Source organism: Mustelus asterias, chromosome 13 (genome assembly GCF_964213995.1).
Source record: "Mustelus asterias chromosome 13, sMusAst1.hap1.1, whole genome shotgun sequence".
NCBI lineage: Eukaryota > Metazoa > Chordata > Chondrichthyes > Carcharhiniformes > Triakidae > Mustelus > Mustelus asterias.
Window position 1 is genome coordinate 18800196 of NC_135813.1, and position 27082 is coordinate 18827277.

Sequence of the window (27082 nt, forward strand, 5' to 3'; positions counted from 1 at the left end):
CTCCAGAGAGCACCTTCGACTGGCAGTTGAGCAGCACAACATCTCCAGCTCCTTGTACCTCGTGGCGAGCATCATCAGACTGACCAAACCCAGAAGACTACCCTGGTGAGACGACTCGAAGATCAGAATCAGCCCTAGATGACAGGAGAAGCCCAAATTGATGACTACAGACCCTGAAACTTTAGGGACCCAGGTTTGATTCCCGGCTTGGGTCACTGTCTGTGTGGAGTTTGCACATTCTCCCCATGTCTGCGTGGTTAGCACTGCAGCCTCACAGCTCCAGGGACCCGGGTTTGATTCCCGGCTTGGGTCATTGTCTGTGTGGAGATTGCACATTCTCCCCATGTCTGCGTGGGTTTCCTCCCACAGTCCAAAAGTAAGGTGCATTGGCCATGCTAAATTGCCCCGTAGTGTCCTGACATGTATAGGTTAGAGGGATTAGTGGGGTAAATATGTGGGATTATGGGGATAGGGCCTGGGTGGGATTGTTGTCAGTGCAGACTCGATGGGCCGAATGGCGGCCTCCTGCATTGTAGGGTTTCTATGTTTCAGTCAACCCTGTCCCAGCCTTATTGACTGAGTATTACCAGTCTTTTCAGACAAACAAGTTCAAATACAGTGATAGGGACCTGTGGATAGGGTGCAGTGAATCCTCGGAAGCACTTGTCAGAAGTAGATAGCTGGTGTAGATTTGAGACTGTTTACTGAAGAGTCTTGTGACGAGACTGATAGAGTTTATTGGAGTTTAATTTAAGTGCAATAGTAGAGTCTGATAAATATTGCTTTTGCTTGATAAAGTGCTCAATAAATCACAGAATTATATAGCTCAGAAAAGGCACATCGAGTCCCATGCCGACACATTACAAACACCTGAACTCCCACCTAATCCCATCTGCCAGCATGTGGCCCATAGCCCTGAATGTTATGATGTGCCAAGTTGTGTTGGACCTTCACCTGACTCTTGATCTAGGGACTCATGTTCCCTCGGTCTATCTCACCGTGTATTGCGCCCCGAGTTAAAATGGGTTACTGCAAACTGGTCAAAGGTACCCCTTTCACTTTACAACAATGTAACCTGCTAAATAAATATAACGGCTTTAAAAGTCCACAGATCAGATCAAGATATTGAGTTTTATTTGTTTGCACCCCCATTTTGTAACCACTCAACTGGTAAAGAAAGCACTGAATCCTCATGTCAGTCCTGAGCAATCCAAAAGTAAGCCTTGCAATTCAGAGCTAACGCAATTGTCAGTCTTATTAAAAAACTGAAACAATTGCTCACAGTTTCTTTTCAACTTCATTATTGGTCCATGGACTGGATATGAAAAACAAACTTTTTTAAAAAAAGAAATAGATACGAAAACAGTCATTTGCTTCGCTGCTGGAGATTTCAAAATAGCGATACAGAGAGCAAGGCATTAATAAGGAATGTTCTGAAAATAAGGAAGAGGAGCTGTATTCAATAAAATAACATAATCTTGCCAAGAGTCTCCTTAATTTCATGGAGACAAATGTTCCCTAGAAATGGGAACAGATAGTATGAAAAAACACCCCTGAAGCACTTTTGGAGGTCAAAAGGGTAAGCTATTTTGAAAAGAAAGCAGCTGGATATTATTTGCATTGCACTCATGTCTTCGGGTGACTTGATGGCACCTGGCAACTTGGGCCACCTAATTATATTGCGAGATTATTTCTTGTTCAACGAAATTGATCAAACCGTATCATTAAAAACACTACTTTCACAAATAAGTGATGCTAATATGGCATATAATAGCACTTGACCTGAAAGAGAAATGTTTCGGTGCGGATCCCCCACATACTGGAACACTCACCTGATATGGCGTATAGGTTGGAGGTCTGGTGTTCAAAGTCAGGTCTGGTGCCGTGCATCTTACCTCGGAAGCTAGCAGGAAGTGTCAGGGATATGTGCCTGGAACAAGACAAAATCATATTTCCCATCAAAATAGGGGATTTCAAGCGACAGTCATCCTGGTCATTTTTTTTATTGTTAAGTTGACATTTTCTTGGTCAACAACAGAAAATGCTGTAAAATCTCAGCGGGTCTGACAGCAACCATGGTGAGAGAATAGAGCTAATGTTTCGTGTCTGGATGACCCTTCGTCACAGCTGAAGACAATAGAAAATAGGGTGGTATTTATACTGTTTAACTCTTCACCATTTCTCTTCCAGGAATGCCTACCCTAAGGAACAGTAAGAAGTCTCACAACACCAGGTTAAAGTCCAACAGGTTTATTTGGAATCACGAGCTTTCGGAGCTCCACTCACTTGATTAAGGAGCAGCGCTCCGAAAGCTCGTGATACCAAATAAACCTGTAGGGCGTTAACCTGGTGTTGTGTGCCTTCTTACTGTGCCCACACCAGTGTAATGCCAGCATCTCCACATCATGGCTACCCAAGGAAGTACTGCTCTCCTCTCTGACAGGATTTCCATTCGTCTCTTTCACCCTGTCCACCTTCACTGGCGTCCATTTCCCTCCTGGTGTTTGACAAGGTGTTTATTAAAACTTGCTTTCACAGCCATATTTCCTTCCTCAGCGACTGTCTCTGTCTCCTACTCACCCCCCGTGGATTCCAGCTGAAGTTCCACCCCTCATCTTTCAAATCCACCCAGGATTACCGGTATCTCCAGGACATACAACATTCCTCGGCCTGCTATTTTCGGCACATCCGGAGATCTACGCGCCACCATATGCACGCACTCAATATCTATCTCCAGCAGCACCAACTCACTCTGTCTCAGAGCTGTCCTTATCCCCAGTTTCATTTCATTCTTTGTCTTATCCGATGCCTGAATAGAAACTTTTTCTCTCCCTTTCAAGTGTTAAGGAACATTAGCGGCAGCAATCATTGATACCAACCCCCATCCAGGGAACCTGCACTCTTTCCAGTCCCTCAAACCCCATCCCTCTTAACCCCAGCGCTTGCTGCGTGTTCACCACACCCTCTGACCTTTCACTCTGAGGCTGAACGTGCTGTACTCAGCGAAGGACTCCTGCTTCTTACCCTTACATCCTCACCGCAACAAATTTAGGATTCGACATGATGCTGAAACTAGTCTTCTGCCTCCATTGTCTCCGTGCTTGCTTCTTTGCACCCCCCCCCCCCATTCAATGGATTCTATCACCCGCTTCCAGTATTCTCCCTCCGCCTGGACCTCTCCCTCCAGCCTCTTAACTGTTCTTGAGCTTTTTGTTGAGGACCGTCGGCGTGACATCAGCTGTCTCAATTTCTCTGCTCCTCTCATCCACTCTAACCTGTCTCCTTCTGAACTTGCGGCACTTTGCTCTGTCAGGCCCAACCCTGACTTTGTCATCAAACCCATTGACAAGGGTGGGGCTGCTGTTGTCTGGCGTACTCATCTCTTCCTCAGAGGCTGAGTGCCAACTCTCAGACATTTCCTCCTACCTCCCCCTGGACTATGTCCCCACCACTGAAAAGCCATTGTTTTCAGGACTATCACTGACCTCATCTCCCCCAGAGATCTTCACTCCACAGCTTCCAACCTCAGTCTCCCAATTCCGGACAGCCCGCTTTTAGCTCCTTACCAAAACCCACAAACAGGACTGTCCCGGTAGGCCCATCATGTCAGCCTGTTCCTGCCCTACTGAACTAACTTCTCTGTATCTTGACTCCATCCTCTCTCCCCTTATCTAATCTCTTCCCACCTACATTTGTGATTCCTCTGATGCCCTACATCATCTCAACAATCCCCAGATGGCGTCTCAATGACAGCTCCTCACACCCTGCTCCCTGAAAGGACACCATCCCATTTTCTCTGCCTCCGTTGCATCTGTTCTGGTGATGCCACCTTAGAAAATTGTGCTTCTGACAGGTCTGCCTTTTTCCTTAACCGAGGTTCTCCCCAACCTGTGGTTGACGGGGCACTCAACCAGATTCAACCCATTTCCCGCACCTCTGCCCTCACCTCTTCCCTTCCCTCTCAGTACCATGATAGGGCACCCCTTGCACTCACTTTCCACTCCACCAACTTCCGCATTCAAAGGATCATCCTCCACTATTTCCGCCAACTCCAGAATGATGCTACCACAATATACATCTTCCCCTCACCTCCATCGGCATACTGCAGGGACTTCTCCCTCCATGATATCGAGGTCCGCTCCATCATGCCCAGCTCCTCACCAAACCCCCCCGCCCCCCCAAAATTCATCACTCCTGACCCCCTTCCCACAGCTCCTTCCCTTGTAATCGCAGAAGATGCAAAACTGACCCCACACCTCCTCACCATTCAAGGCCCAACGCACTCCTATCAGGTTAAGCAGTGTTTCAATTGCACCTCCTTCAATTTGGTCTATTGTATTTGCTGCTCCCAATGTGGCCTCCTCTGCTCTAGATAGACTAAACGCAAACTGGATGATCGCATTGCAGAATACCTTTGCTCAGTGCACAAGCGTAACCCCAACCTTCCTGTTGCTTGCCATTTTAATTCAGCACCTTGCTCTCATGCCCACATGTCCGTCCTTGGTCTGTTGCAATGCTCCAGTTAAACTCAATGCAAGCCGGAGGAACAGAATCTCATCTTCAGATTAGGCACATTACAACCCTCAGGACTCATTAATGAGTTCAACAACTTTAGACTGTAACCTTTCTCCTCCATCTTAAACGCCTTTTAAAGAATACCATATATTTGTCACAATGCCGCCCGCACGCACCCACCCACCCCCCCCCCCAAAAGAAAACAGCCATCTGTCTTTTGTTCTTAAGATTGCTACATCTTGTTGCAATCTCTCACAATTGTAGTTTAATATTGAACACATTTCTCCCTCTTTAGTTCTGATTAAGAGCCAAATGCACTCGAAACATTAACCCTGTTTTCTCTGCCTACAGATGTTGCCAGACCTGCTGAGTTTTTCCAACATTCTCTGTTCTTGTTACTATCTAAATCAAAGCTTGTTCAATTTCTTTTCAAGTCACAGAGGCTCTGTATATCAGTAACGATCAAGTATGTACCTAATGTCAGTTTTAAATCAAAAATTGCCGCGCAAATTTCATATGAAAATATTTGTTTTTGAACACGAAATGACATCAAGTCTCAAGTCAAGTAAACAAGTACTGCAATCATATTCAGACAACAAACATAATCCATGAAAAAAAAGTTCTATTCAAAGCTTAGTGAAGGATTTTGTAGAGTTAAGTTTCAAGCCAATTCCTCAGTCTCTCAGAATACAAATATTTTAAAGACTCAAGTTAAACTCATGAGATAAAGACAGTTGCATAGTGAAGGAAATCTTTTAAAGTAAAGTTTAGTTATCAGTCACAAGTAAGGCTTACATCAATACTGCAATGAAGTTACTGTGAAATTTCCCCTAGTCACCACATTCCGGCGCCTGTTCGGGCCAATGCACCTAACCAACACATCTTTCAGACTGTGGGAGGAAACCGGAGCACCCGGAGGAAACCCATGCAGACACAGGGAGAATGTGCAGACTCCACACAGACAGTGACCCAAGCCGGGAATCGAACCCGGGTCTCTGGCGCCATGAGGCAGCAGTGCTAACCACTGTGCCACCCTGACTGTGTCAGCGATATATTTAATTTGGTGTTTTCACTCCGTGAGAGCTGGATTTAAATAAAGTGGTCCAACCCAAGTTCACAGGTGATGTTCAATTGAAAGTCAGCTTAATGTTCTTAAAGCTAATGGCCGGAATTATCCGGCCATTCACGCCAGCAGGATTCTCCAGTCCCGCCGGCAGCGCACCTCCACCCGCGGGTTTCCCGCCAGCATGAGGTGATGTCAATCGGAATTCCCAATGACAGCGATGATTCTCTGGCCTCCCAGCTCAGTGTTTCCCACCAGCAGCAAACAATGTGCCATCTCCCGCTGGCGGGAAACACTGAGCTGGGAGGCCAGAGAATCTTACCCCACATTTTTAAAAAAGCTTGATCTGGCATTACGGAACTTAAAAAAGTAGCATCTCTTTTTCTGTCTTCAAATATGCAACATCCATAGAACATCGATGAAACTCAATGCTATTATTCAAAAACCGAGATTCAAGAATCAATGTAAACCGAGTTTAGAAATCTGTTTAATTTGCGATAATTTGCAGAAAATGTACATTTCTACAGCGGACACTATGTGCTCGAATTCTTCAAAGGAAAGCACATGGGCAGCCTCTATTTGCAAAGAGAATTTATGAATTCTTGTTAGAATGTAATTCACAAAAAGGATGCCTTGAAATAATCTTTAAAAAGCACAGGATTTTGAAAAGTAGCAGCTAATTCTTAGGAAAACTTCTTTGTTCTCCCCAATGATGTGCATCACACTACATTTTCTCAGGTATGTCTTAGGTTCCCATCACCCCATTAATTTAAACTCGCATGGTCCAAGACTGAGCACAGGTTGGTTGTGAATTTTAAAAAGCTGGCATCAATCTCACAAGAGCAATTGCTGGTTTTAATGAACATTTCCCTTCCATTAATATCTTTGTGAAAGGCTTGTTCCAGTTTTTAAATAGTAAATTGCTCGGAAACCGAGAGCAGACGTGGCTGACAAATGTGATGACTTTAAACATGTCTCTTTTCATGGAAACTGCAAACCAATAGCATTTGAAAACAAAATCCACCCGATAATCCCTTTTGAAAAGTAAGTTCTCTACTGTCTTTTATATGCACAAAATGAAACTCTCGGTCTACGACTATTTGAAATGAGCCGCACCTCAGTGGTGGCACTCTCGGCTCTTAAATTAGGAAGTCGTGTGTACAAGCCCCACTCCAGAGATTTGGCCACATAATCCAGACTGACGTTTCCGTGCAGCCCCGAGGGAGAACTGCACTGTTGGAGGTGCCATCTTTTGGATGGGATGTTAAAACAAGACACCATCTAGTGACTGGGGTTTATGTAAAAAATCCCACAGCTCTTTTGGGTTTTGAAATTCCACAGTATTTCTCATAAAACAGGCCTCCTGGCGTCCTCGCTAATATTTTTCCCTCAAGCATCATCAACAAAATAAGTTATCTGGTTATTTATCTCATTATGGTTTTTAGGACCTTGGGTGGGAATACTGGCTGCCATGTTTCATACATTGCAACAATGACTACACGGTAAAAATACTTAATTAGCTGTAAAGTACTTAGGAATATCCTGCGGTTGTGAAAAACACAATCTGAAAGCTCAATATAAATGTCACGTTTCCCAAAGAAATTTTATATCATTCAACATTTGCAGCGCAGATTTGTGGAAGAGTCACAAACTGTCCTAATTACTTTCAAAAAAGGAACTATGTCACTTATATGGAAGTTATCTAGAAAGCATTGATCCATAAATAGTGTTGCTAAGTTAACAGAAAAATCACATCTACACTTCCTTTCTGGCAATTCTTCACCACAAATTGGTCTGTTCATGATCGATTCTTAATCCTAACACTGCATAGTTTAAAATTCTCTCCCAAGATACAATTCACATTTGAGAAAAACAAAATCTATTAACTACTGTGCTCAGAACTTCATAAGATTTCAAGTAAACATAGTACTAATGATTTCACACATTCATCAATGCGTTCTCTTCAAGTACCTGTATCTGCATGCGTATACTGCGCCCTGCCCTACACTAGCCACATCACTACAAGAGTAGCAAGAACATCCCCATGGACTTGACTACAAGACACAACATTGCCCTTGCTACACCTTGCTAAATAGTTAGAAAAAAAATAAGAAAATTCTTGATTGATCACTTGCATTTATACAGCACCTGATCAAAGCAGTTCTCTTTCTCTGAACTATGATGAAATAGCGTGGTTAGATGAGACAAGCAGAATAGCTATTGTGTGCGCAGCAAGATACAATCAATCGCTTCATCTGTTGTCGGTGGTACTATTTAACACAGTGTTTTTGGAGGATGGGCCGACACAATGCCATACTTGAAATAGTACAAGATCTTTAATGTTCAACGGGACTATCAGAATTGGTACACAAGGACTCTTTTTCAACATTTCATCCAAAGACAGTGCCACCAACAATGTATCATTCCCTCAGTACAGCGGTGGAATGTCAGCTTAGATTATGAAGTCAGGGCTACCACTTTTGGGCTCAAACCCAAGCCTTCTGGTCCAGACTCAAAAATGTCATCAACAGAGCCAACCACGCAGCCATACAAAGACTGACTGTTCCGAAAACACTTTGTTGGTTAATCACTAATAAGTATGAGTCCATCATTTTGCAGAGAGTATAATAAGCCTGGAGATGCGATCAGAATTTCCTTGATGAGAAGAATCTTATCAAGATTTTAAATACAGCAATCCCTAATGTGCCCCTAAAAAATAGCGCGCTAAATGAAAATCATTTATCCATAAGAAAACATGTAATAAGGATGGGTTATGTTCCTGTCCTGTAATTTTTATATTACAAACCTTTTGACTGCCTCGAATTTAATTGGCCGTAAATGCTTGACTAACTTACTAACTCTTTTCACTTAGCTCTTGCTCACCATTTCCCGCTTGCTGCTTCCCTCCTCACGATCCTACTGCTCATAGCTTCATTCCCCAACTCTCTACTTCACTCTCCCAACCCTCCCGCTCACCGCTCCCCTCCTGACACTCAATTAGAAAAAATTAAATCAAAATCCATAACCTTTAGATCAGACCTGGCTAACATCACCAAAGGAAGCCTGCATTTGTATTGCGCTATTGTTCGTCATAGTAGCTGTAGACTGCCAAGTGGAGCACACAACTTCCTCCTGTGGCTACTTTGTCATATTTAACAAGCTCATGAGCTGAATCTGTTCAATCATAACATAAGGGCTAAAAATTAACATAGTAAAGTCATCAAAAGGTCCAATGGCCCAGTGAGCATCTAAAACTCAGCGCCACATCAAACTGTTCCAGTTCTACACCACAGAATCATAGAGTACAGAACAGAAGGAGGCCATTTGACCTAACAAGTCTGCACTGTCAGAGCATTTTAACCTATCCCCGTAACCCCGTGCATTTACCATGGCTAATCCACCTAACCTTGGACACGAAGGGGCAATTTAGCATGGCCAATGTGGGAGGAAAGCGGAACACCTGGAGGAAACCGGAGGAAACCCACACAGACACAGGGAGAGAATGTACAAACTCCGCACAGACGATGACTCAAGCCAAGAACCCGAGTCCCTGGCACTGTGAGGAAGCAGTGCTAACCACTGTGCTGCCCTACACGTGTGAAGCCTAACCAGTATATGATGGCCTTCTGGAGGCAATTTCAGCTTGCTTTACTGGATTTGGAATTCAGATCTGGACCCAAGCTCTTGAGTTATAGTACAACCTTGCACCGATGTAGCTCCAGAACTAGATGCAAAATTGCTATTATAACTGCAACCCTACATTTAATCCACATACACACTTGAAAGTAATCTGTAACGTAGGCATGTAACAGTAATTCAACTGCTACAGCCTTTATGTGCCAAGTGAGAATTCTAAGGCAGGATGTAGAAAAAAAAGAATTGCCTGCCACAACAAAAATGAACATTACAATTAAAAATTCCCAGAGTTCTTCGAATACACATCTTCTAAATACCTGCACTTGTGCAACATATGGCAAATCAATTACCAGTCTAAATTCTAAAACAAAAAACATGGCAAGCATTGCACAGAAATAATCAACAGCAACGGTTTGCCTCAGATTAGAGCAGCCACTAGAGTTTTGAATACAATTAATCATCATTCCCAGGCTATAGGAAGCCATATTGACACTTATTCATAATTTGAATATTTAATTACAGTGAACTTCCTCATCAAATTATCGCAAACTGGGAGAAAAGCCTGAAAGATTTGAATAATTATAGGGTTTAACCCCTCAACTGCTACTCCTGGGAGGGCTTAATTAGCATATTACATAATGGGCTGAAGGGAAAATAGCAAAGTGATTAGCTCTCTAACAGCGAACAATGTGCAGATAGAGTAATAGGATACTTCTGATTACAGCGGCTTAAAAGTGGAATAGTACATTTTCAGTCGACTCAAGAACCAATTAGAAGGGAAACTACAAACCATCTTCACACAATCTACTAATAAATCTGAAGTTTACTAAGCCAATAAAACATTAGCCCGGTTTTCAGGCTTTATACACGTTGGGTATTTAAACCACAAACAATTTTACAAAATATTTTCACACACCCTCATTTTGTTTTTTAAAAGATGGTTACGTCCGTGTCAAGACCATTTGTTTGCACCTGCAACAAAAAAAAGTGATGCTCGTGTTACAGTAAGTTAGGATTACTGTTGACCTCCAAGTTGACACTGTTGTCAGCAGGCTCACTTACTATGTTTAAAACTAGTCGGATTGGGAGCAAGCCAAAGGGTTGCAACAACTCCACAAACTGCAACACTCAAAACAGAAAAGACATCCTTCCGTGGATCATGAAGTTATGACAGTTATGGATCGGGATGCTGTGACATAATTCCCCTTAATGGTAGGCTCGGTATTTCAAATTAATCCTTTGCACTGCACTTTGGTCTGCAAGTCTGAAGACTGTTAAACTGAACTAGAACCAACCCCATCACTCAGACTGACTGCAGGGCGATTCTGAATACAAAATCAGTGGTCCGGGCAAACATAAAGCACTCCCTAGATAAACTATAGTCGGAAATTCCTGTCTACTATGATTGAAAAATTAAAGATGAAAAAAAACACACTTGAAAATTCGTACTATAAAATAATCTCGCAAATTAACCTCAAAAGTTCAAATGAAAATGATTGTTAAAGTACAATTACAATGTAACAGCCAATTTTCCATTTTATTTAGCAATATCAAGGTTGGAAATGCTACTTGGGTATTGGAATATATAGACCCTGATCTTCCTGTCCTCGGATCCCTTGAAAGTCCCAGGTCTAACCTCTGGGTAACTATGCAACAGACCTCCCAAAATCACACACATACAGATGCCCCAACCCCACTACCCTCACCCCAATCCTCTCACTACCCCCTCAATCTTACCAACCTACCCAGGTTGCCACTTCACTCACCTGCCACTCTACCCCTCACTTGCCTCATCCCCCCCCTCATCCCCCACCCTATTTATTCACCTTCATCTGCACACAAATTTTCAAAGCAGCTTTCGGGCATTTTAACTCTTTACTTACTAGAATACAACAGTTAGTGCCATAAAAAGGGGATGTGGTTTCTGCACAGAGTCCCTTCACTTACGTCTCCTGTGCTGATCGACTTTGGAAGAACCTTCCATTGGATGATTGTCCAGAAAGAATTGGAAGAAGCCAATCTGGGTCAGAAATAGGGGTTCCATCCCTAATTGGAAGATTTGGGCTACAGTGAAATCCTGATCTATCACTCTATCAACTTTCTAAACCATTGCCACTTAATTGCAAACGTCTAAGCCTTGAGCACTAAAGTTATTCTACTGGGAAAATTGGCCATTTTAGACAGGTGCGACGAAAACTAAATTGTTCATATTTTCGCTGCTAATGCCGATTTCATGCTCTGCCACGTGGTAGCAATGAACCTTTGCTGTTTGCGACTGTAAGCGGTTCAAAATTATGATTAGACATTAATGCTTGAACAGGTCAATAGCCTCTAGGACTGTGAACTCAACCATACCACAAAACAAAATAGCAGTTCGCGTTTAAAAATAAAAAGCCTGTTGGCTGCCAAACTTGGTTAAAGTCAAGTATTCATCATGCCAGAAATGAAATCCCACCGGGTTGTAACAGTCACTGATAACCACTGCTTTACATTTGTTGCCACCAACACGGAACATATTTATGTCGGTCTCAGAGCACTTAATTCCCTTTGCACCATTCAAGATATGCACACACTTACCAACATTTAACAGCTTCAAGAGCTCAAAACATGACCACTCAGAAATCCCATTTCCTTCCAGCAAAACTGAATGCTGCATAAATTGTGCAAGGAAAGCAATCAAAACATCACAAGTGCACAAAGACGTGGAAATTCTGGTGCAAATTAAAAGCTGATATAACTTGTTCTGCTTCGCTATTTTATTGCGCATCTCCCTTAGTTAAGGATTTGTGTATTTATTTATTTCTTTTGTACGTGACAACGAAATGAGAAATACATTTTTTCCTCCAATAAATGTGGTCTAAAATCTGTTGAACACTCAAAGGCTATGTTAATCTTTGGCCGTACAGATCCAATATTGTCAAGAATTTAAATCAAACCTTAAAACATAACGTATATCACACATATCTACTGGTATTTTTAAAAAAGCAAATTATCAAATCATACAATGCTAAAGAGGCCATTCAGACCACATAATCATAGGAGCCCTACAGTGCAGAAAGAGGCCATCCGGCCCATCGAGTCTGCACCGAACCTCTGAAGTAGCATCCCATCCAGGCCCTCCCGTTTGCCCTACCCCTGTAATCCCGTGTATTGGAGGGCCTGTTTCCTGTGCTGTACTATTCTATTTACCATGGCTAATCCACCTAACCTAAACATCTTTAGATACAAAGGAACAATTTAGCATGGCCAATCCACCTATCCTGCACATCTTTGGACTGTGGGAGGAAACCAGAGCACCTCCGGAGGAAACCCTCGCCAGGCACGGGGAGAACGTGCAAACTCCACAGACTGTCAGCTGAGGCCGGAATCAAACCCAGGTCCCTGGTGCTTTGAGGCAGCAGTACTAACCACTGTGCTTCTGTCTCACCCATAGTGCCTGTGCTGTCTCTTTGAAAGATTCAACATATTTCCACTGCCTGTTCTTTCCCCATTGTCCTGCAAAAACGTAAAATCTGAAATAACAACAGAACTGCAAAAAATATATCTTGATGCTCTAAGTTTAGACACTTTCAATCAAAACTTATACCTGAAGCATTAGCTCATCTTCCCTCTTAATAAATGCTAATGAACCTGCTGTGTATTTCCAGCATTTTCTGTTTCCATTTCACTTTCCATTTATAATTTTGGCATTTTTTTCTTTATATAGGTTGCTTAATTTTAGATTTTTTTTACAACTAAGTTATTTTTTCTTGTTTATCCACAAAATATCACCATAAGTGTTTCTTAATAAGAATCTATACTGTTACAAGATCTCTAGAGCCATAATTAGAGAGAACTAATTGAAGCCATGTTTTGACATTCTTACTAAATTCACGGATGCAATGTGACACATTCTCAACACTGTTACTCCATAACCATGGAGACAGTGAAAGCATTAAACTAATAAATCTCATTTGCATTCCCATCATGCAATTATGACTGAGCTAAATACTATCTCAAGCACTGCCATTTCACACAAAGTTTCCAATCTAAAGAAGATATGAACAATGAAATTTATCTGACACACGCAGGAAATATCCGAACACTGGTGCTGTATAAATCTAGGTTTTTCAAAATTGGTCAAAAGCAGTGATTATGATTTTCATAACCGTTTCACAAATAAAGTCAATCTTGGATTTAAATTATGAAGAAAAAGAGCCACCAACGCTAAGAAAATTAGAAACTATACCGTACAGTGTTGTGATACGTTCTGGAAGACAAAACAAAAGGGCAGATCCAGGAATAGTCACTTGGATAATAGAGTTAAACTTACCAAGTTAATATCTGATGAACTGCATGCAAGATTTCATCAGTATTTTGCCAGTCTTCTGCAAATAACTCAGCCAGCACTGTATTCTAATTTACAAAATTTGCATATAATCTACACCTGCTTGTGTCAATGACAGAACACGACAATTTTCTTTTTACTTTACTTTTCAAAGTTCCAGTTTCAACAGGTTGAAGAATTAAACAGATTTAGCATTTTGTGGATCAACCCTCCAAACGTCAATTACATGGCCTAGGAATTACTGGATAAGAAATGCACGTTAGAATGTAACCGGTGACTTTGTATCGGATGTAATGTGACCAATGTGACCAATGGGAACAAGATGCAAGGGTCAGCTGACCCAGTAAACCATGGAACCAATTACAGAGTGGTGTAATAGTCCGCTGATTCACTATAAATAAGGAACTATGTAGAATTGTGGGGAGCTTGGAGTGGCCCAGGGTGAGGCCCCAAGTTTGGAGTAATGATGTTTCTTTATTAAACCCTTTCTTCGATTCACAAGTTGGAGTAAGTTTTGTTGTATTTTCATTAGCTGCATTTTGAAGAGTTCCTTCTGGAGAAACAATGCAAACAAAGTACTTCATTTTAAGAAAAATGCACTGAATGATTTATTCAACTTTATTCAAAATGCGAATGGGAAAAAGAAAAGAATGAAGAAAAGGTCAAGCTGACAGTTTTCCAATTTAAAATGTTTCTGGATCACCTTCATTTAGCTGTTTCACTGCTTACCAATCTTCAAGAAATATAATTCTTTGTCGGGATATAGCTTAATGGGTGGAAGGTGTCAGCTTTGGCTCTGTGATAGAGATACTACTCGAGTCAAACGTTGGTAGGTTCAAGGCTGGAAGATGTAATCTCGGCTGGCGTTTCTGCCCGGTCAGAGATATCTTCTTTCAGTATTGACATTAGAACATTCTTCCTGTCCGTTCTCTCAGGTGGAGGTATAACAGAGTGACTGTGAAATGCTTTCAGACACCGCAAGGTCTTTTTTATCTGCCCAAGGTGGCCGTTAACCTGAACAGCCAGCAAGCAAGCATATGCGGGTCAGATGTTCTGTCCACGGTGTCCACAGCTGGACATTTCAGGCAAGGCTCCTGGACAGAAACCAGAAACAGGAATTCTGGCCAATTTCACCTTCTCAGAAACCAGGCGTAGTGCCCCCAACGCCACCCCAGCTAAATGAGCCAACTCAATATAGATCAGTGAATCAAACCTGGGAACGTCCAGGTATACACTGTTCAGGTCCTCAAGAGAAAATTTTATAAAAGCTAAAAGGTGGTGGACAGGTACAAAAACAAGACCATAAGACCATAAGACATAGGAGCGGAAGTAAGGCCATTCGGCCCATCGAGTCCACTCCACCATTCAATCATGGTTGATTTCAACTCCATTTACCCGCTCTCTCCCCATAGCCCTTAATTCCTCGAGAAATCAAGAATTTATCAATTTCTGTCTTGAAGACGCTCAACGTCTCGGCCTCCACAGCCCTCTGTGGCAATGAATTCCACAGACCCACCACTCTCTGGCTGAAGAAATTTCTCCTCATCTCTGTTCTAAAGTGACTCCCTTTTATTCTAAGGCTGTGCCCCCGCGTCCTAGTCTCCCCTGTTAATGGAAACAACTTCCCTACGTCCATCCTATCTAAGCCGTTCATTATCTTGTAAGTTTCTATCAGATCTCCCCTCAACCTCCTAAACTCCAATGAATATAATCCCACGATCCTCAGACGTTCATCGTATGTCAGGCCTACCATTCCTGGGATCATCCGTGTGAATCTCCGCTGGACCCGCTCCAGTGCCAGTATGTCCTTCCTGAGGTGTGGGGCCCAAAATTGCTCACAGTACTCCAAATGGGGCCTAACCAGTGCTTTATAAAGCCTCAGAAGTACATCCCTGCTTTTGTATTCCAAGCCTCTTGAGATAAATGACAACATTACATTTGCTTTCTTAATTACGGACTCAACCTGCAAGTTTACCTTTAGAGAATCCTGGACTAGGACTCCCAAGTCCCTTTGCACTTTAGCATTATGAATTTTGTCACCGTTTAGAAAATAGTCCATGCCTCTATTCTTTTTTCCAAAGTGTACGACCTCGCACTTGCCCACGTTGAAACCAGATGTTTGTCTTTATCTCAAGAAAGCTGAACTACAAGGAGAGGAAATGATTCTTCCGTTGTACACAGCGTCAGACCCTATCTGGAGAACTGCATTGAGTTCTGGCAACCACACCTTGGGAAGAATATATATTGAACTCTGTGCATCAGACTCACTCACCACTGGGAGTTAAATGGTTAAATTTTGAAGAAAGGTTGCATAAACCTGGTTTGTATCGTCTTGAGTACAAAAGACTGGGAGATGATCAAACAGAACTATTTAACATGTTAAAAAAGATTGAATGGCGTAGATTAAGGGAAGCTTTATTGTTTAATGTTTATTTATTACTGTCACAAGTAGGCTTACATTAGCACTGCAATGAAGTTACTGTGAAAATCCCCTAGTCGCAAATCTATGGTGCCTGTTCAGGTACACTGAGGGAGAATTTAGCAGGCCAATGCAGCTAACCAGCACGTCTTTCGGAATGTGCGAGGAAACCAGAGCATCCAGAGGAAACCCACGCAGACACGGGGAGAATGTACAGACTCTGCACAGACAGTGACCCAAGCCGGGAATTGAACCCTGGTCCCTGGCGCTGTGAGGCAGCAGTGGTAACCACTATGCCGGGAACTCCAGGACAAGGAATGTAATTTTAAAATCAGAGCCAGGCCTTTCAAGAGTGACGCAGAGAAACCTTCACACAAAGGCTTTCAGAAATCTGGAACTCTTTTCCACTAAAAGACTGCGGATTGTACATCTATTGAAACGTTCATAGTGGAGGCTAACAGGGTTTTGTTCAGATGATTATTAAAGGATATGGATCAAAGGTAGACAACTGGGGTAAAGGTACAGATGAACTCTGACCTAATTGAATGGCGGAGTGAGTTTCAAGAGATCCATGGGCCACTCCTATTCGCTATTAAGCATCCAACCTTATCCCAGAGTTCAAGGAAAAAAGTATTTGTTCCAGGAAATAATAAAAATAGCATTATTTGCACAGAACTAAGCTGAACCAGAACCATGTGGGCTGTTATAAAAGTCCAGCACATCAGCGCCTGATCACCACCAGGAAGAATAAAATGATTTTCAGCAGAAACACCAAATCACATTCTGTACACATCAAACTGAAATCATTCAACTCTCAACAGGAATATCCCATTTCAGCAAAAAACTGCCGTTAATCAATCCTATTGCAATTTTCATTAAACAGCTCCTCAGAGGTTACTTGGCGTCATTTACCTTCCAAGATAAAAGCAAAATACTGCGGATGCTGGAATCTGAAACCAAAACAGAAAATGCTGTAAAATCTCAGCAGGTCTGACAGCATCAATGGAGAGAGAATAGAGCCAACGTTTCGAGTCCAGATGACCCTTCGCAGCTCTGATGAAGGGTCATCCAGACTCGAAACGTTGGCTCTATTCTCTCCTCACAGATGCTGTCAGACCTGCTGAGATTTTACAGCATTTTCTGTTTTTGTATCATTCACCTTCTAACTGATGGAGGAGAGACTGACTTGGTTAGGATTATACCCACTGGTGTTTAGAAGAATGAGGGGGGATCCCATAGGAACCTATAAAATTCTAACAAGACTAGACCGGGTAGATGCAGGAAGGATGTTCCCAGTGGTAGGGGAGTCCAGACCTAGGGGTCACAATCTGAGGATACAAAGTAGACTATTTAGGACTGAGATGAGGAGAAACTTCTTCACCCAGAGAGTGTTGAGCCTATGGAATTCTCCACCACAGAAAGCAGTTGAGGCCCACATCGTACGTTTTCAAGAAGGAGTTAGATATAGCTCTTGTGGCTAAAGGGATCAAAGGGATATGGGGGGAATGTGGGAACAGGTTACTGGGTTGGATGATCAGCCATGATCATAATGAATGGTGGAGCAGGGTTGCAGGGCCGAATGGCCCACTCCTGCTCCTATTTTCTATGTTTGCATGTTATGTATGTATGTTATGGGCGGCACGGTAGCACAGTGGTTAGCACTGCTGCTTCACAGCTCCAGGGACCTGGGTTTGAATCCCGGCTTGGGTCACTGTCTGTGTGGAGTTTGCACATTCTCCTCGTGTCTGCGTGGATTTCCTCCGGGTGCTCTGGTTTCCTCCCACACTCCAAAGATGTGCGGGCTAGCTTGATTGGCCATTCTGAATTGCCCCTTAGTGTCCCGGGATGCATAGGTTAGAGGGGTTAGCGGGTAAATATGTAGGGATGTGTGGATAGGGCCTGGGTGGGATTGTGGTTGGTGCAGACTCGATGGGCCGAATGGCCTCTTTCTGCACTGTAGGATTCTATGAATCTATGTTTCTAACTCGATTTTGTAGCACTCAACCAACAACCCCTAGATGATGTCGTTTCAAAATTCTGTAGCAACTACAGTGTATAAACAACCCAGGGTCAAAGGCTCCAGTGATCACACACTTCACTGGTGGTGTTCAGGAAGAGCAACAGTAACACAACAAGATGATGATATTTGAGATGTAGAGGAGAGTGAAGAGGTTTCGCTTCTCATCCCTGATTGCGCTGAGATATTGGGATGGGCCTCCTGTTTGAATTGCTTGATTTATGCAACTGAGGGCATCAAGAGATAAACATGGTTTCATGGTTATTTTCTTGGTGTTTGCCCATAAATTATCAAATTGATTCACAGCTTCCAGAATAGGATTGAAGCACACAAGCTCTGAGTTGCACTTTCAGTAACTTTCAGTAACATAAGCAAGGCCACCATACAAAACAGCAATAGTGTTAGGGGACAGACCAGGCGGATAGGGTTAAAGAGAATCCTAAGGCGTTCTATAGGTATGTCAAGAACAGAAGGTTGGTTAGGGCAAGTTTAGGGCCAGTTATAGATGGCAGAGGGAAGTTATGTGTGGAACCGGAGGAGATTGGTGAAGCATTGAACCAATATTTCTCTTCGGTGTTCACGCAAGGGGACATGAATATAGCTGAGGAGGACACTGGGTTGCAGGGGAGTAGAATAGACAGTATTACAGTTGATAAGGAGGATGTGCAGGATATTCTGGAGGGTATGAAAATAGATAAATCCCCTGGTCCGGATGGGATTTATCCAAGGATTCTCTGGGAGGCAAGAGAAGTGATTGCAGAGCCTCTGGCTCTGATCTTCAGGTCGTCGTTGGCCTCTGGTATAGTACCAGAAGATTGGAGGTTAGCGAATGTTGTCCCATTGTTTAAGAAGGGGAACAGAGACTTCCCCGGGAATTATAGACCGGTGAGTCTCACTTCTGTTGTCGGCAAGATGTTGGAAAAAATTATAAGGGATAGGATTTATAGTTATTTGGAGAGTAATGAATTGATAGGTGATAGTCAGCATGGTTTTGTGGCAGGTAGGTCGTGCCTTACTAACCTTATTGAGTTTTTTGAGAAAGTGACCAAGGAGGTGGATGGGGGCAAGGCAGTGGACGTGGTATATATGGATTTTAGTAAGGCGTTTGATAAGGTTCACCATGGTAGGCTTCTACAGAAAATGCAGATGTATGGGATTGGGGGTGATCTAGGAAATTGGATCAGGAATTGGCTAGCGGATAGGAAACAGAGGGTGGTGGTTGATAGTAAATATTCATCATGGAGTGCGGTTACAAGTGGTGTACCTCAGGGATCTGTTTTGGGGCCACTGCTGTTTGTAATATTTATTAATGATCTGGATGAGGGTATAGTTGGGTGGATTAGCAAATTTGCTGATGACACCAAAGTCGGTGGTGTGGTAGACAGTGAGGAAGGGTGTCGTAGTTTGCAGGAAGACTTAGACAGGTTGCAAAGTTGGGCTGAGAGGTGGCGGATGGAGTTTAATGCGGAGAAGTGTGAGGTAATTCACTTTGGTAGGAATAACAGATGTGTTGAGTATAGGGCTAACGGGAGGACTTTGAATAGTGTGGAGGAGCAGAGGGATCTAGGTGTATGTGTGCATAGATCCCTGAAAGTTGGGAATCAAGTAGATAAGGTTGTTAAGAAGGCATATGGTGTCTTGGCGTTTATTGGTAGGGGGATTGAATTTAGGAGTCGTAGCGTTATGTTGCAACTGTACACAACTCTGGTGCGGCCGCACTTGGAGTACTGTGTGCAGTTCTGGTCCCCACATTACAGGAAGGATGTGGAGGCTTTGGAGAGGGTGCAGAGGAGGTTTGCCAGGATGTTGCCTGGTATGGAGGGGAAATCCTATGAGGAGAGGCTGAGGGATTTGGGATTGTTTTCGCTGGAAAGGCGGCGGCTAAGAGGGGATCTTATTGAAACATATAAGATGATTAGAGGTTTAGATAGGGTGGATAGTGATAGCCTTTTTCCTCTGATGGAGAAATCCAGCACGAGGGGGCATGGCTTTAAATTGAGGGGGGGTAGTTATAGAACCGATGTCAGGGGTAGGTTCTTTACCCAGAGGGTGGTGAGGGATTGGAATGCCCTGCCAGCATCAGTTGTAAATGCGCCTAGTTTGGGGGTGTTTAAGAGATCCGTAGATAGGTTCATGGACGAAAAGAAATTGGTTTAGGTTGGAGGGTCACAGTTTTTTTTTAACTGGTCGGTGCAACATCGTGGGCCGAAGGGCCTGTTCTGCGCTGTAATGTTCTATGTTCTATGTTCTATGTTCTAAAACAATTATTAGCCTTACTACTGCTGTGGCCGTGTTTCTAGCCACCCATGCATGGGACAATCAGTGGCAAGCAAAAACCAACCATACAGTCCTTTGTAAAGATGTTTCACATCAATTCAAATCTATCCAATATCACAAATGGGTGGTTCCTGCTGGCATTATGTCTCAGAAGATGGCAATTGCCAAAAAAGGAGCCAAGCCGTTGAAGTTTTTCATCAAGACAGACAGGCAATCATTTTTATTAAAAGGGAAGTATATTTTCATCGATTGTCAATAGCACCGAATGTGAACAAAATAAATTATCTGCTCACAAACAGTATTTCTGAGTTTTATGCTTTCAACCCACTATATAGAGGCAACCTTGCAGCAGGCATGCTGTATACAATCTCCTGTTCATTAACCTCCTCTCCAGCGACATCATAAAAAGAACAAGAAGCTGTAGGCAGCATTCATGTCATTGGAGACAACTTCATGTATTCACTGACGAGCACATTTTATACTCTAAGTTTGATCCCAGACTGCCACTTACCCACAGTTTGAAAGCATAAAGAGCAAGGGCAGAACTATGGCACACTAGTAAGTGGCAATCAGAACAAGGTGAGAATTCAGTGACATGTACTCTCTCTTTCGCCCTTTCTCTTTAGCCCCATACGACTGGAAGCTTTCAAAACAGAACTTAAAAGCTCTATTTGATTCAGAATATTTTGAGTGTATAATGGAAAGCTGCTTTTCAGAAGTCGCAATGCCTTTTCCTAAAGCTAGAAGGACCAAAAGGATTCCACCTAAACTGGCTGAAGAACAGCAGCAAACTTCACAGACACCAATTTCTGGATGTTCTGAAACTGAAACATTTTCATAACCGTGTAGAAGAGTCAAAACGTACTTTTGAAATACTTCTCCAGTATTATACAGAAGAACGTATTACTAAAAAAATTATGTTTAACTTTTGAGTCTTTATGAAACTATCACTGAATGCTGAACATGAACATCCTTTTTACCTTTGGAGTGCTGCACGTTGTGTACATCACCAAGTACACCCATCTTGAACAGCATTCGGAATAATAATTTGAAAGATACTAGACAGAGTACTTCACAGCCAGACCAAATTATACCAGAATCAGTCAAACCCAGACATCTTCCACAGCGGTGGTAATCGTTGAGGATATTGCACGCCCGCAGGAAAGAAATGTGGCAACTGTAAACAGGAAGCTTCTCTCTGAATGACAGAATTGGAGCAGGAAATACAAGATAAATTGTGGATTTCCACCAGCCATGAAACAACTCACTCTTGTGCAATCTAGTCTGTATCCGTTTTAAGCTTTTAAGTTTATTTATTAGTTAACACTGCACTGAAGTTACTGTGAAAATCCCCTAGTTGCCACACTCCAGTGCCTGTTCGGGTACACGGAGGGAGAATTTAACAGCATGTCTTTCGGACAGTGGGAAGAAACCGGAGCGCACCTGGAAGAAACCCACGCAGACATGGGGAGAACGTGCTGACTCCGCACACAACAGTCACCCAAGCCAGGAATCAAACCCGAGTCCCTGGCTCTGTGAAGCAACAGTGCTAAACACTGTGCCACCGTGCTGTTTAGGAGAGAGAACTGGGAAGGCATGGGATCCACGAAGATCTAATGCGATCTATCAATTTCACCACACAGTGACAATGTATATGTGTAAAATAGCGACAAATGGTTACGTTTATTTTCTCTACATGCCATCTGCTAATTTCAGAGAAATGGCCAAACATAAAAGATTTCACACAAAACCTTCAACCCCTACATTAAGCAGATACCACCACAAAAGCATATATTATGGAAAAATCAGCTAATGATCTCAGGAATGTGACAAAGCTAGGTTACCAAGCACTGACAAGGAAAGGATGGCAGCAATAGTGTTAGGGGACAGACCAGTTCATACAGGTCGAGGCACAGAAACAAGAGTAAACTTCACGTCATCCAAAATTCTGCTGCCTGTGTCTTAACTCATACCATATTACCCATCATCCATGTGTTCACTGACCTACATTGGTTATGAGTCAAGCAATGTCTTGATTTTAAAACTACCATCCTTGTTTTCAAATCCCTCAGCTTCTATATCTCTGTATCTCCTCCAGCCCCACTGAGATATCTGTCCTCCTCTAATTCTGGCCCCTTGTGTAACCCTGATAATAATTGCTCCACCAATGGTGGCTGTCAAAGCCCCAAGCTCTGGAATATCCTTCCTTCACCTCTCTACCTTACTTTCTGCCTTTAAGACACTACTTACTCTTTGACCAAGCTCTGATCTTCTGTCCTATTAACTCATTATGTGGCTTGGTGTCATACTTTTGTTTTATAATGCTCATGAAGCACTTTGATGCTATATAAATAAATGCAAGTTGTTATTGACATTGTCCCAGATTGGCCAAAGCATTTAAGTTTGCCTTCTAACAGGAGTTGGCAACACACCCAATATCAGCTAATCACTTTCCTCCTCGAAATATTTCTACTTGCTCTTGAGATGTGGATGACATTAGCAGGGTCTCAGTTATTGCCTAAATGTAATGCCCCAAGAAGGTTTTCTTGAACGCTGCAGTCCACTTCCAGAAGTGGGTTAGCTAGGGAATTTTGCTATGTTTGCATAGCACAGATGATGGAATGATGGTTTATGTCCAAGTCAGGACGCTGTGCAACTTCAAGAGGAATGTGGAGGAGATGCAGATCCTATGACCTTGCTGTTCTTTGTCCATCTTGACGATCAATCTGCAGAGCTGCGTTGTCAAAGTAAGCTTGTAACTACATGTGAAAGTGGTCTGGGTGCTGCGTGGTGAGGAAGCCTAACAGGTGTACACTGCCAGGTCCCACATTCGAGTTATAAAGTACATGATTGCTTTAGCAAATCTTCCACGGAACCACAATCTAGGAAGTCAACGCTTTCAGAACCTTCAGAAGAGGAAAATTGACGAAACAGAGGGAAAAAAAGGACTTTGTCTTTACAAAAGCTCTTGAAAGAATGACAAGATGGTCGATCATTATTTACAAGCTTCAAAACACTAAAAGGACTATCGCAAGAAGCTTGACACCATTCAGGACAAAGCAGCCTGCTTGATTGGCACCACATCTACAAACATTCAATCCCTCCACCACCGACGCTCAGTAGCAGCAGTGTGTACTATCTGCAAGATGCAGTGCAGCAATTCACCAAAGATCCTTAGGCAGCTCCTTCCAAACCCCACAACCACTTCCATCTAGAAGGACAAGGGCAGCAGATACATGGGAACACCACCACCTACAATTTCCCCTCCAAGCCACTCACCATCCTGACTTGCAAATATATCGCTGTTCCTTCACAGTTGCTGGGTCAGAATCCTGGAATTCCCTCCCTAACGGCATTGTGGGTCAACCCACAGCACATGGACTGCAGCGATTCAAGGCGGCAGCTCACCGCCACCTTCTCAAGGGCAACTAGGGATGGGCAATAAATGCTGTCCCACGAATGAAAAATAGAAAAAAATTTGCTGTTCCCTTTTGACCATCAATACTCAGTCAGTTGAATTCAACAGTCGCAAAACTTTAATCGGGTTACCTTTCAGGTGGCTTGTTCAGTATTCATCCCTAAATTATCACTGAAACAAATTATCTGATCATTGTCACATGGTTGTTCATGGGGGCTTGCTGCACACAAATTGGCTACCGGATTTTCTAAAAAGTGGCTATACTTGCAAAGACTTCAGTGGCTATAAAGTGCTTTGGGATGACCAAAGGTCATAATAGGAACCATATAAATGCAACTTTTTCCTTTTGAATATTTTAATCAGGGACCTAACTGTTTTGTAAGTCCACTGGATGCTAATAGTATATTAATTTACCCATTGAAAGTTATGCAGATGATCATTGACTGAGGGGCAATGCACACTGTATTGAAAGTGAAAAGTGAGAAAAGGTCAGAGATTGCCCTTGCTGGTTTGAAGCAAACGTAGCAAGAAAAAGGAATTCTAAAAATTAAATGGGTGGATGAAAGTCATCAACTATTAGATTGTTTTAGAATATAGAACATTACAGCGCAGTACAGGCCCTTCGGCCCTCGATGTTGCGCCAACCAGTGAAACCAATCTAAAGCCCATCTAACCTACACTATTCCAATATCATCCATATGTTTACCCAATGACCATTTAAATGCCCTTAATGTTGGTGAGTCCACTACTGCTGCAGGCAGGGCATTCCACGCCCTTACTACTCTCGGAGTAAAGAACCTACCTCTGACATCTGTCCTATATCTATCACCCCTCAATTTAAAGCTATGTCCCCTCGTGCTAGCTATCACCATCCGAGGAAAAAGGCTCTCACTATCCACCCTGTCTAATCCTCTGATCATCTTGTATGCCTCTATTAAGTCACCTCTTAACCTTCTCTCTAACGAAAACAACCTCAAGTCCCTCAGCCTTTCCTCATAAGACCTTCCCACCGTACCAGGCAACATCCTGGTAAGTCTCCCCTGCACCCTTTCCAATGCTTCCACATCCTTCCTATAATGCGGCGACCAGAACTGTACGCAATACTCCAAGTGCGGCTGCACCAGAGTTTTGTACAGCTGCAACATGACCTCCTGATTCCGAAACTCAATCCCTCTACCAATAAAAGCTAACACTCCGTACGCCTTCTTAACAACCCTATCAACCTGGGAGCCAACTTTCAGGGATCTATGCACATGCACACCAAGATCTCTCTGTTCATCCACACTACCAAGTATCTTACCATTAGCCCAGTACTCTGTAATCCTGTCACTCCTTTCAAAGTGAATCACCTCACACTTTTCCGCATTGAACTCCATTTGCCACCTCTCAGCCCAGCTCTGCAGCTTATCTATGTCCCTCTGTAACCTGCAACAACCTTCCGCACTGTCCACAACTCCACCGACTTTAATGTCATCCACAAATTTACTAACCCATCCTTCTACGCCCTCATCCAGGTCATTTATAAAAATGACAAACAGCAGTGGCCCCAAAACAGATCCTTGCGGTACACCACTAGTAACTGAACTCCAGGATGAACATTTCCCATCAACCACCACCCTCTGTCTTCTTACAGCTAGCCAATTCCTGATCCAAACCGCTAAATCGCCCTCAATCCCATGCCTCCGTATCTTCTGCAATAGCTTACCACGGGGAACCTTATCAAACGCTTTACTGAAATCCATATACACCACATCAACTGCTTTACCCTCATCCGCCTCTTTGGTCACCTTCTCAAGAACTGAATAAGGTTTGTGAGGCATGACCTACCCTTCACAAAACCGTGTTGACTATCCCTAATCAAATTATTCCTTTCTAGATGATAATAAATCCTATCTCTTATAATCCTTTCCAAAACTTTGCCCACAACAGAAGTAAGGCTCACTGGTCTATAATTACCAGGGTTGTCTCTACTCCCCTTCTTGAACAAGGGGACAACATTTGCTATCCTCCAGTCTTCTGGCACTATTCCTGTAGACAATGACCCTTCTTGAACAAGGGTTCAACATTTGCTATCCTCCAGTCTTCTGGCACTATTCCTGTAGACAATGACCCTTCTTGAACAAGGGTTCAACATTTGCTATCCTCCAGTCTTCTGGCACTATTCCTGTAGACAATGACGACATAAAGATCAAAGCCAAAGGCTCTGCAATCTCTTCCCTAGCCTCCCAGAGAATCCGAGGATAAATCCCATCTGGCCCAGGGGACTTATCTATTTTCACACTTTCCAGAATTGCTAACACCTCCTCCTCATTAACCTCAATCCCGTCTAGTCCAATAGCCTGTATCTCAGTATTCTCCTCGACAACATTGTCTTTTTCCCACGTGAATACTGACAAAAAATATTTTTACAAAAGAAATGTATGTATGAAGAAATTGACAGAGGTGGGGCACGTCACAATGGAATGTTTTGTACAGAATATGGGAATTTTTGATTTAATTTGTTTTGAAATTTTGCTTATACTGTAAAGAGAGAAAGGAGAATCAGTTAATTGTATATTAATTGTGTTTAATTATATACAGGTGGTGGGCATTAACTAGGGGATTCACTTGGGCTTCCATAGATAGGAACAGACTTCCGAATCTGGTTGTTGGGTTTAAAGTGTGCATTTTTTTCGTGTAAACTCTGTAAATAAAAGCTTTGAAAAGTGTCTAAAGATTGGCTTCAGTTCTATCCTCCAAGCTTTTTGGAATATAACACTGGATACAAGGTTGAGAACTTTAACATTGTTCACTTAAACAGCTTAAAGCAAGAACAAAACAAATGTTTGTCGTACACGTGCCTGGCATTTCACTAATAGCTACTAATCCCATTTTTAAACAATAAAATGTATCTGCTGACTTTCTCAGTGTGACTGATTCTTGCAATGGCGTACAAGATAACTGAAGTGCCTAGAGTAGTGCATCGATAGAAATAACTTCAAACATTCTTAGACAGCACCATGTTTATGATGGCATGTTTTATTCTGATGAAATGTCTTGCTTAATTTAGTTTGCAACAATGGAAATTATCCGAACAACTGGATTTCTACTTCTCTATAGAAGTAGCTGGCGAGCTAAGATCTGCATAACTAATCAGAAGAAACATACTGCTTGGTCACAGGACACTGGTCATGAAGTTCAAGAGTTGAATCTTGAAGTAAATGAATTAAAACCAATATGAACCAAACATTTTGTTTGCATATGATCTGAATGCTTTCTAAGGACAAAAATAAGGTTTATATTGAAAATTCTTTTGTTGTGCAGAAATAGTACCCTTTATGAATTTTTTAGCCCTTGCTCACAAAACAGAATAGACAAATTACAAAATTATGTTCAAACAGCTAAGTCCCTAAGTTCTTTGAAGTTTGTGC

The 27082-nt window shown here is 42.6% G+C and overlaps 1 protein-coding gene across 13 annotated transcripts in view; it reads right to left on the reverse strand.

Annotated features, from left to right (window-relative positions):
* The window catches only part of mvb12ba (multivesicular body subunit 12Ba), a 168031-nt gene that overhangs the window by 71909 nt on the left and 69040 nt on the right, over positions 1-27082 (reverse strand). For all 13 annotated transcript variants that reach the window (XM_078226449.1, XM_078226443.1, XM_078226450.1 and 10 more), the window contains one exon: positions 1833-1930. In XM_078226449.1, coding sequence (XP_078082575.1) covers positions 1833-1930 — 98 coding nt within the window. The remainder of the gene's footprint in view (positions 1-1832; positions 1931-27082) is intronic.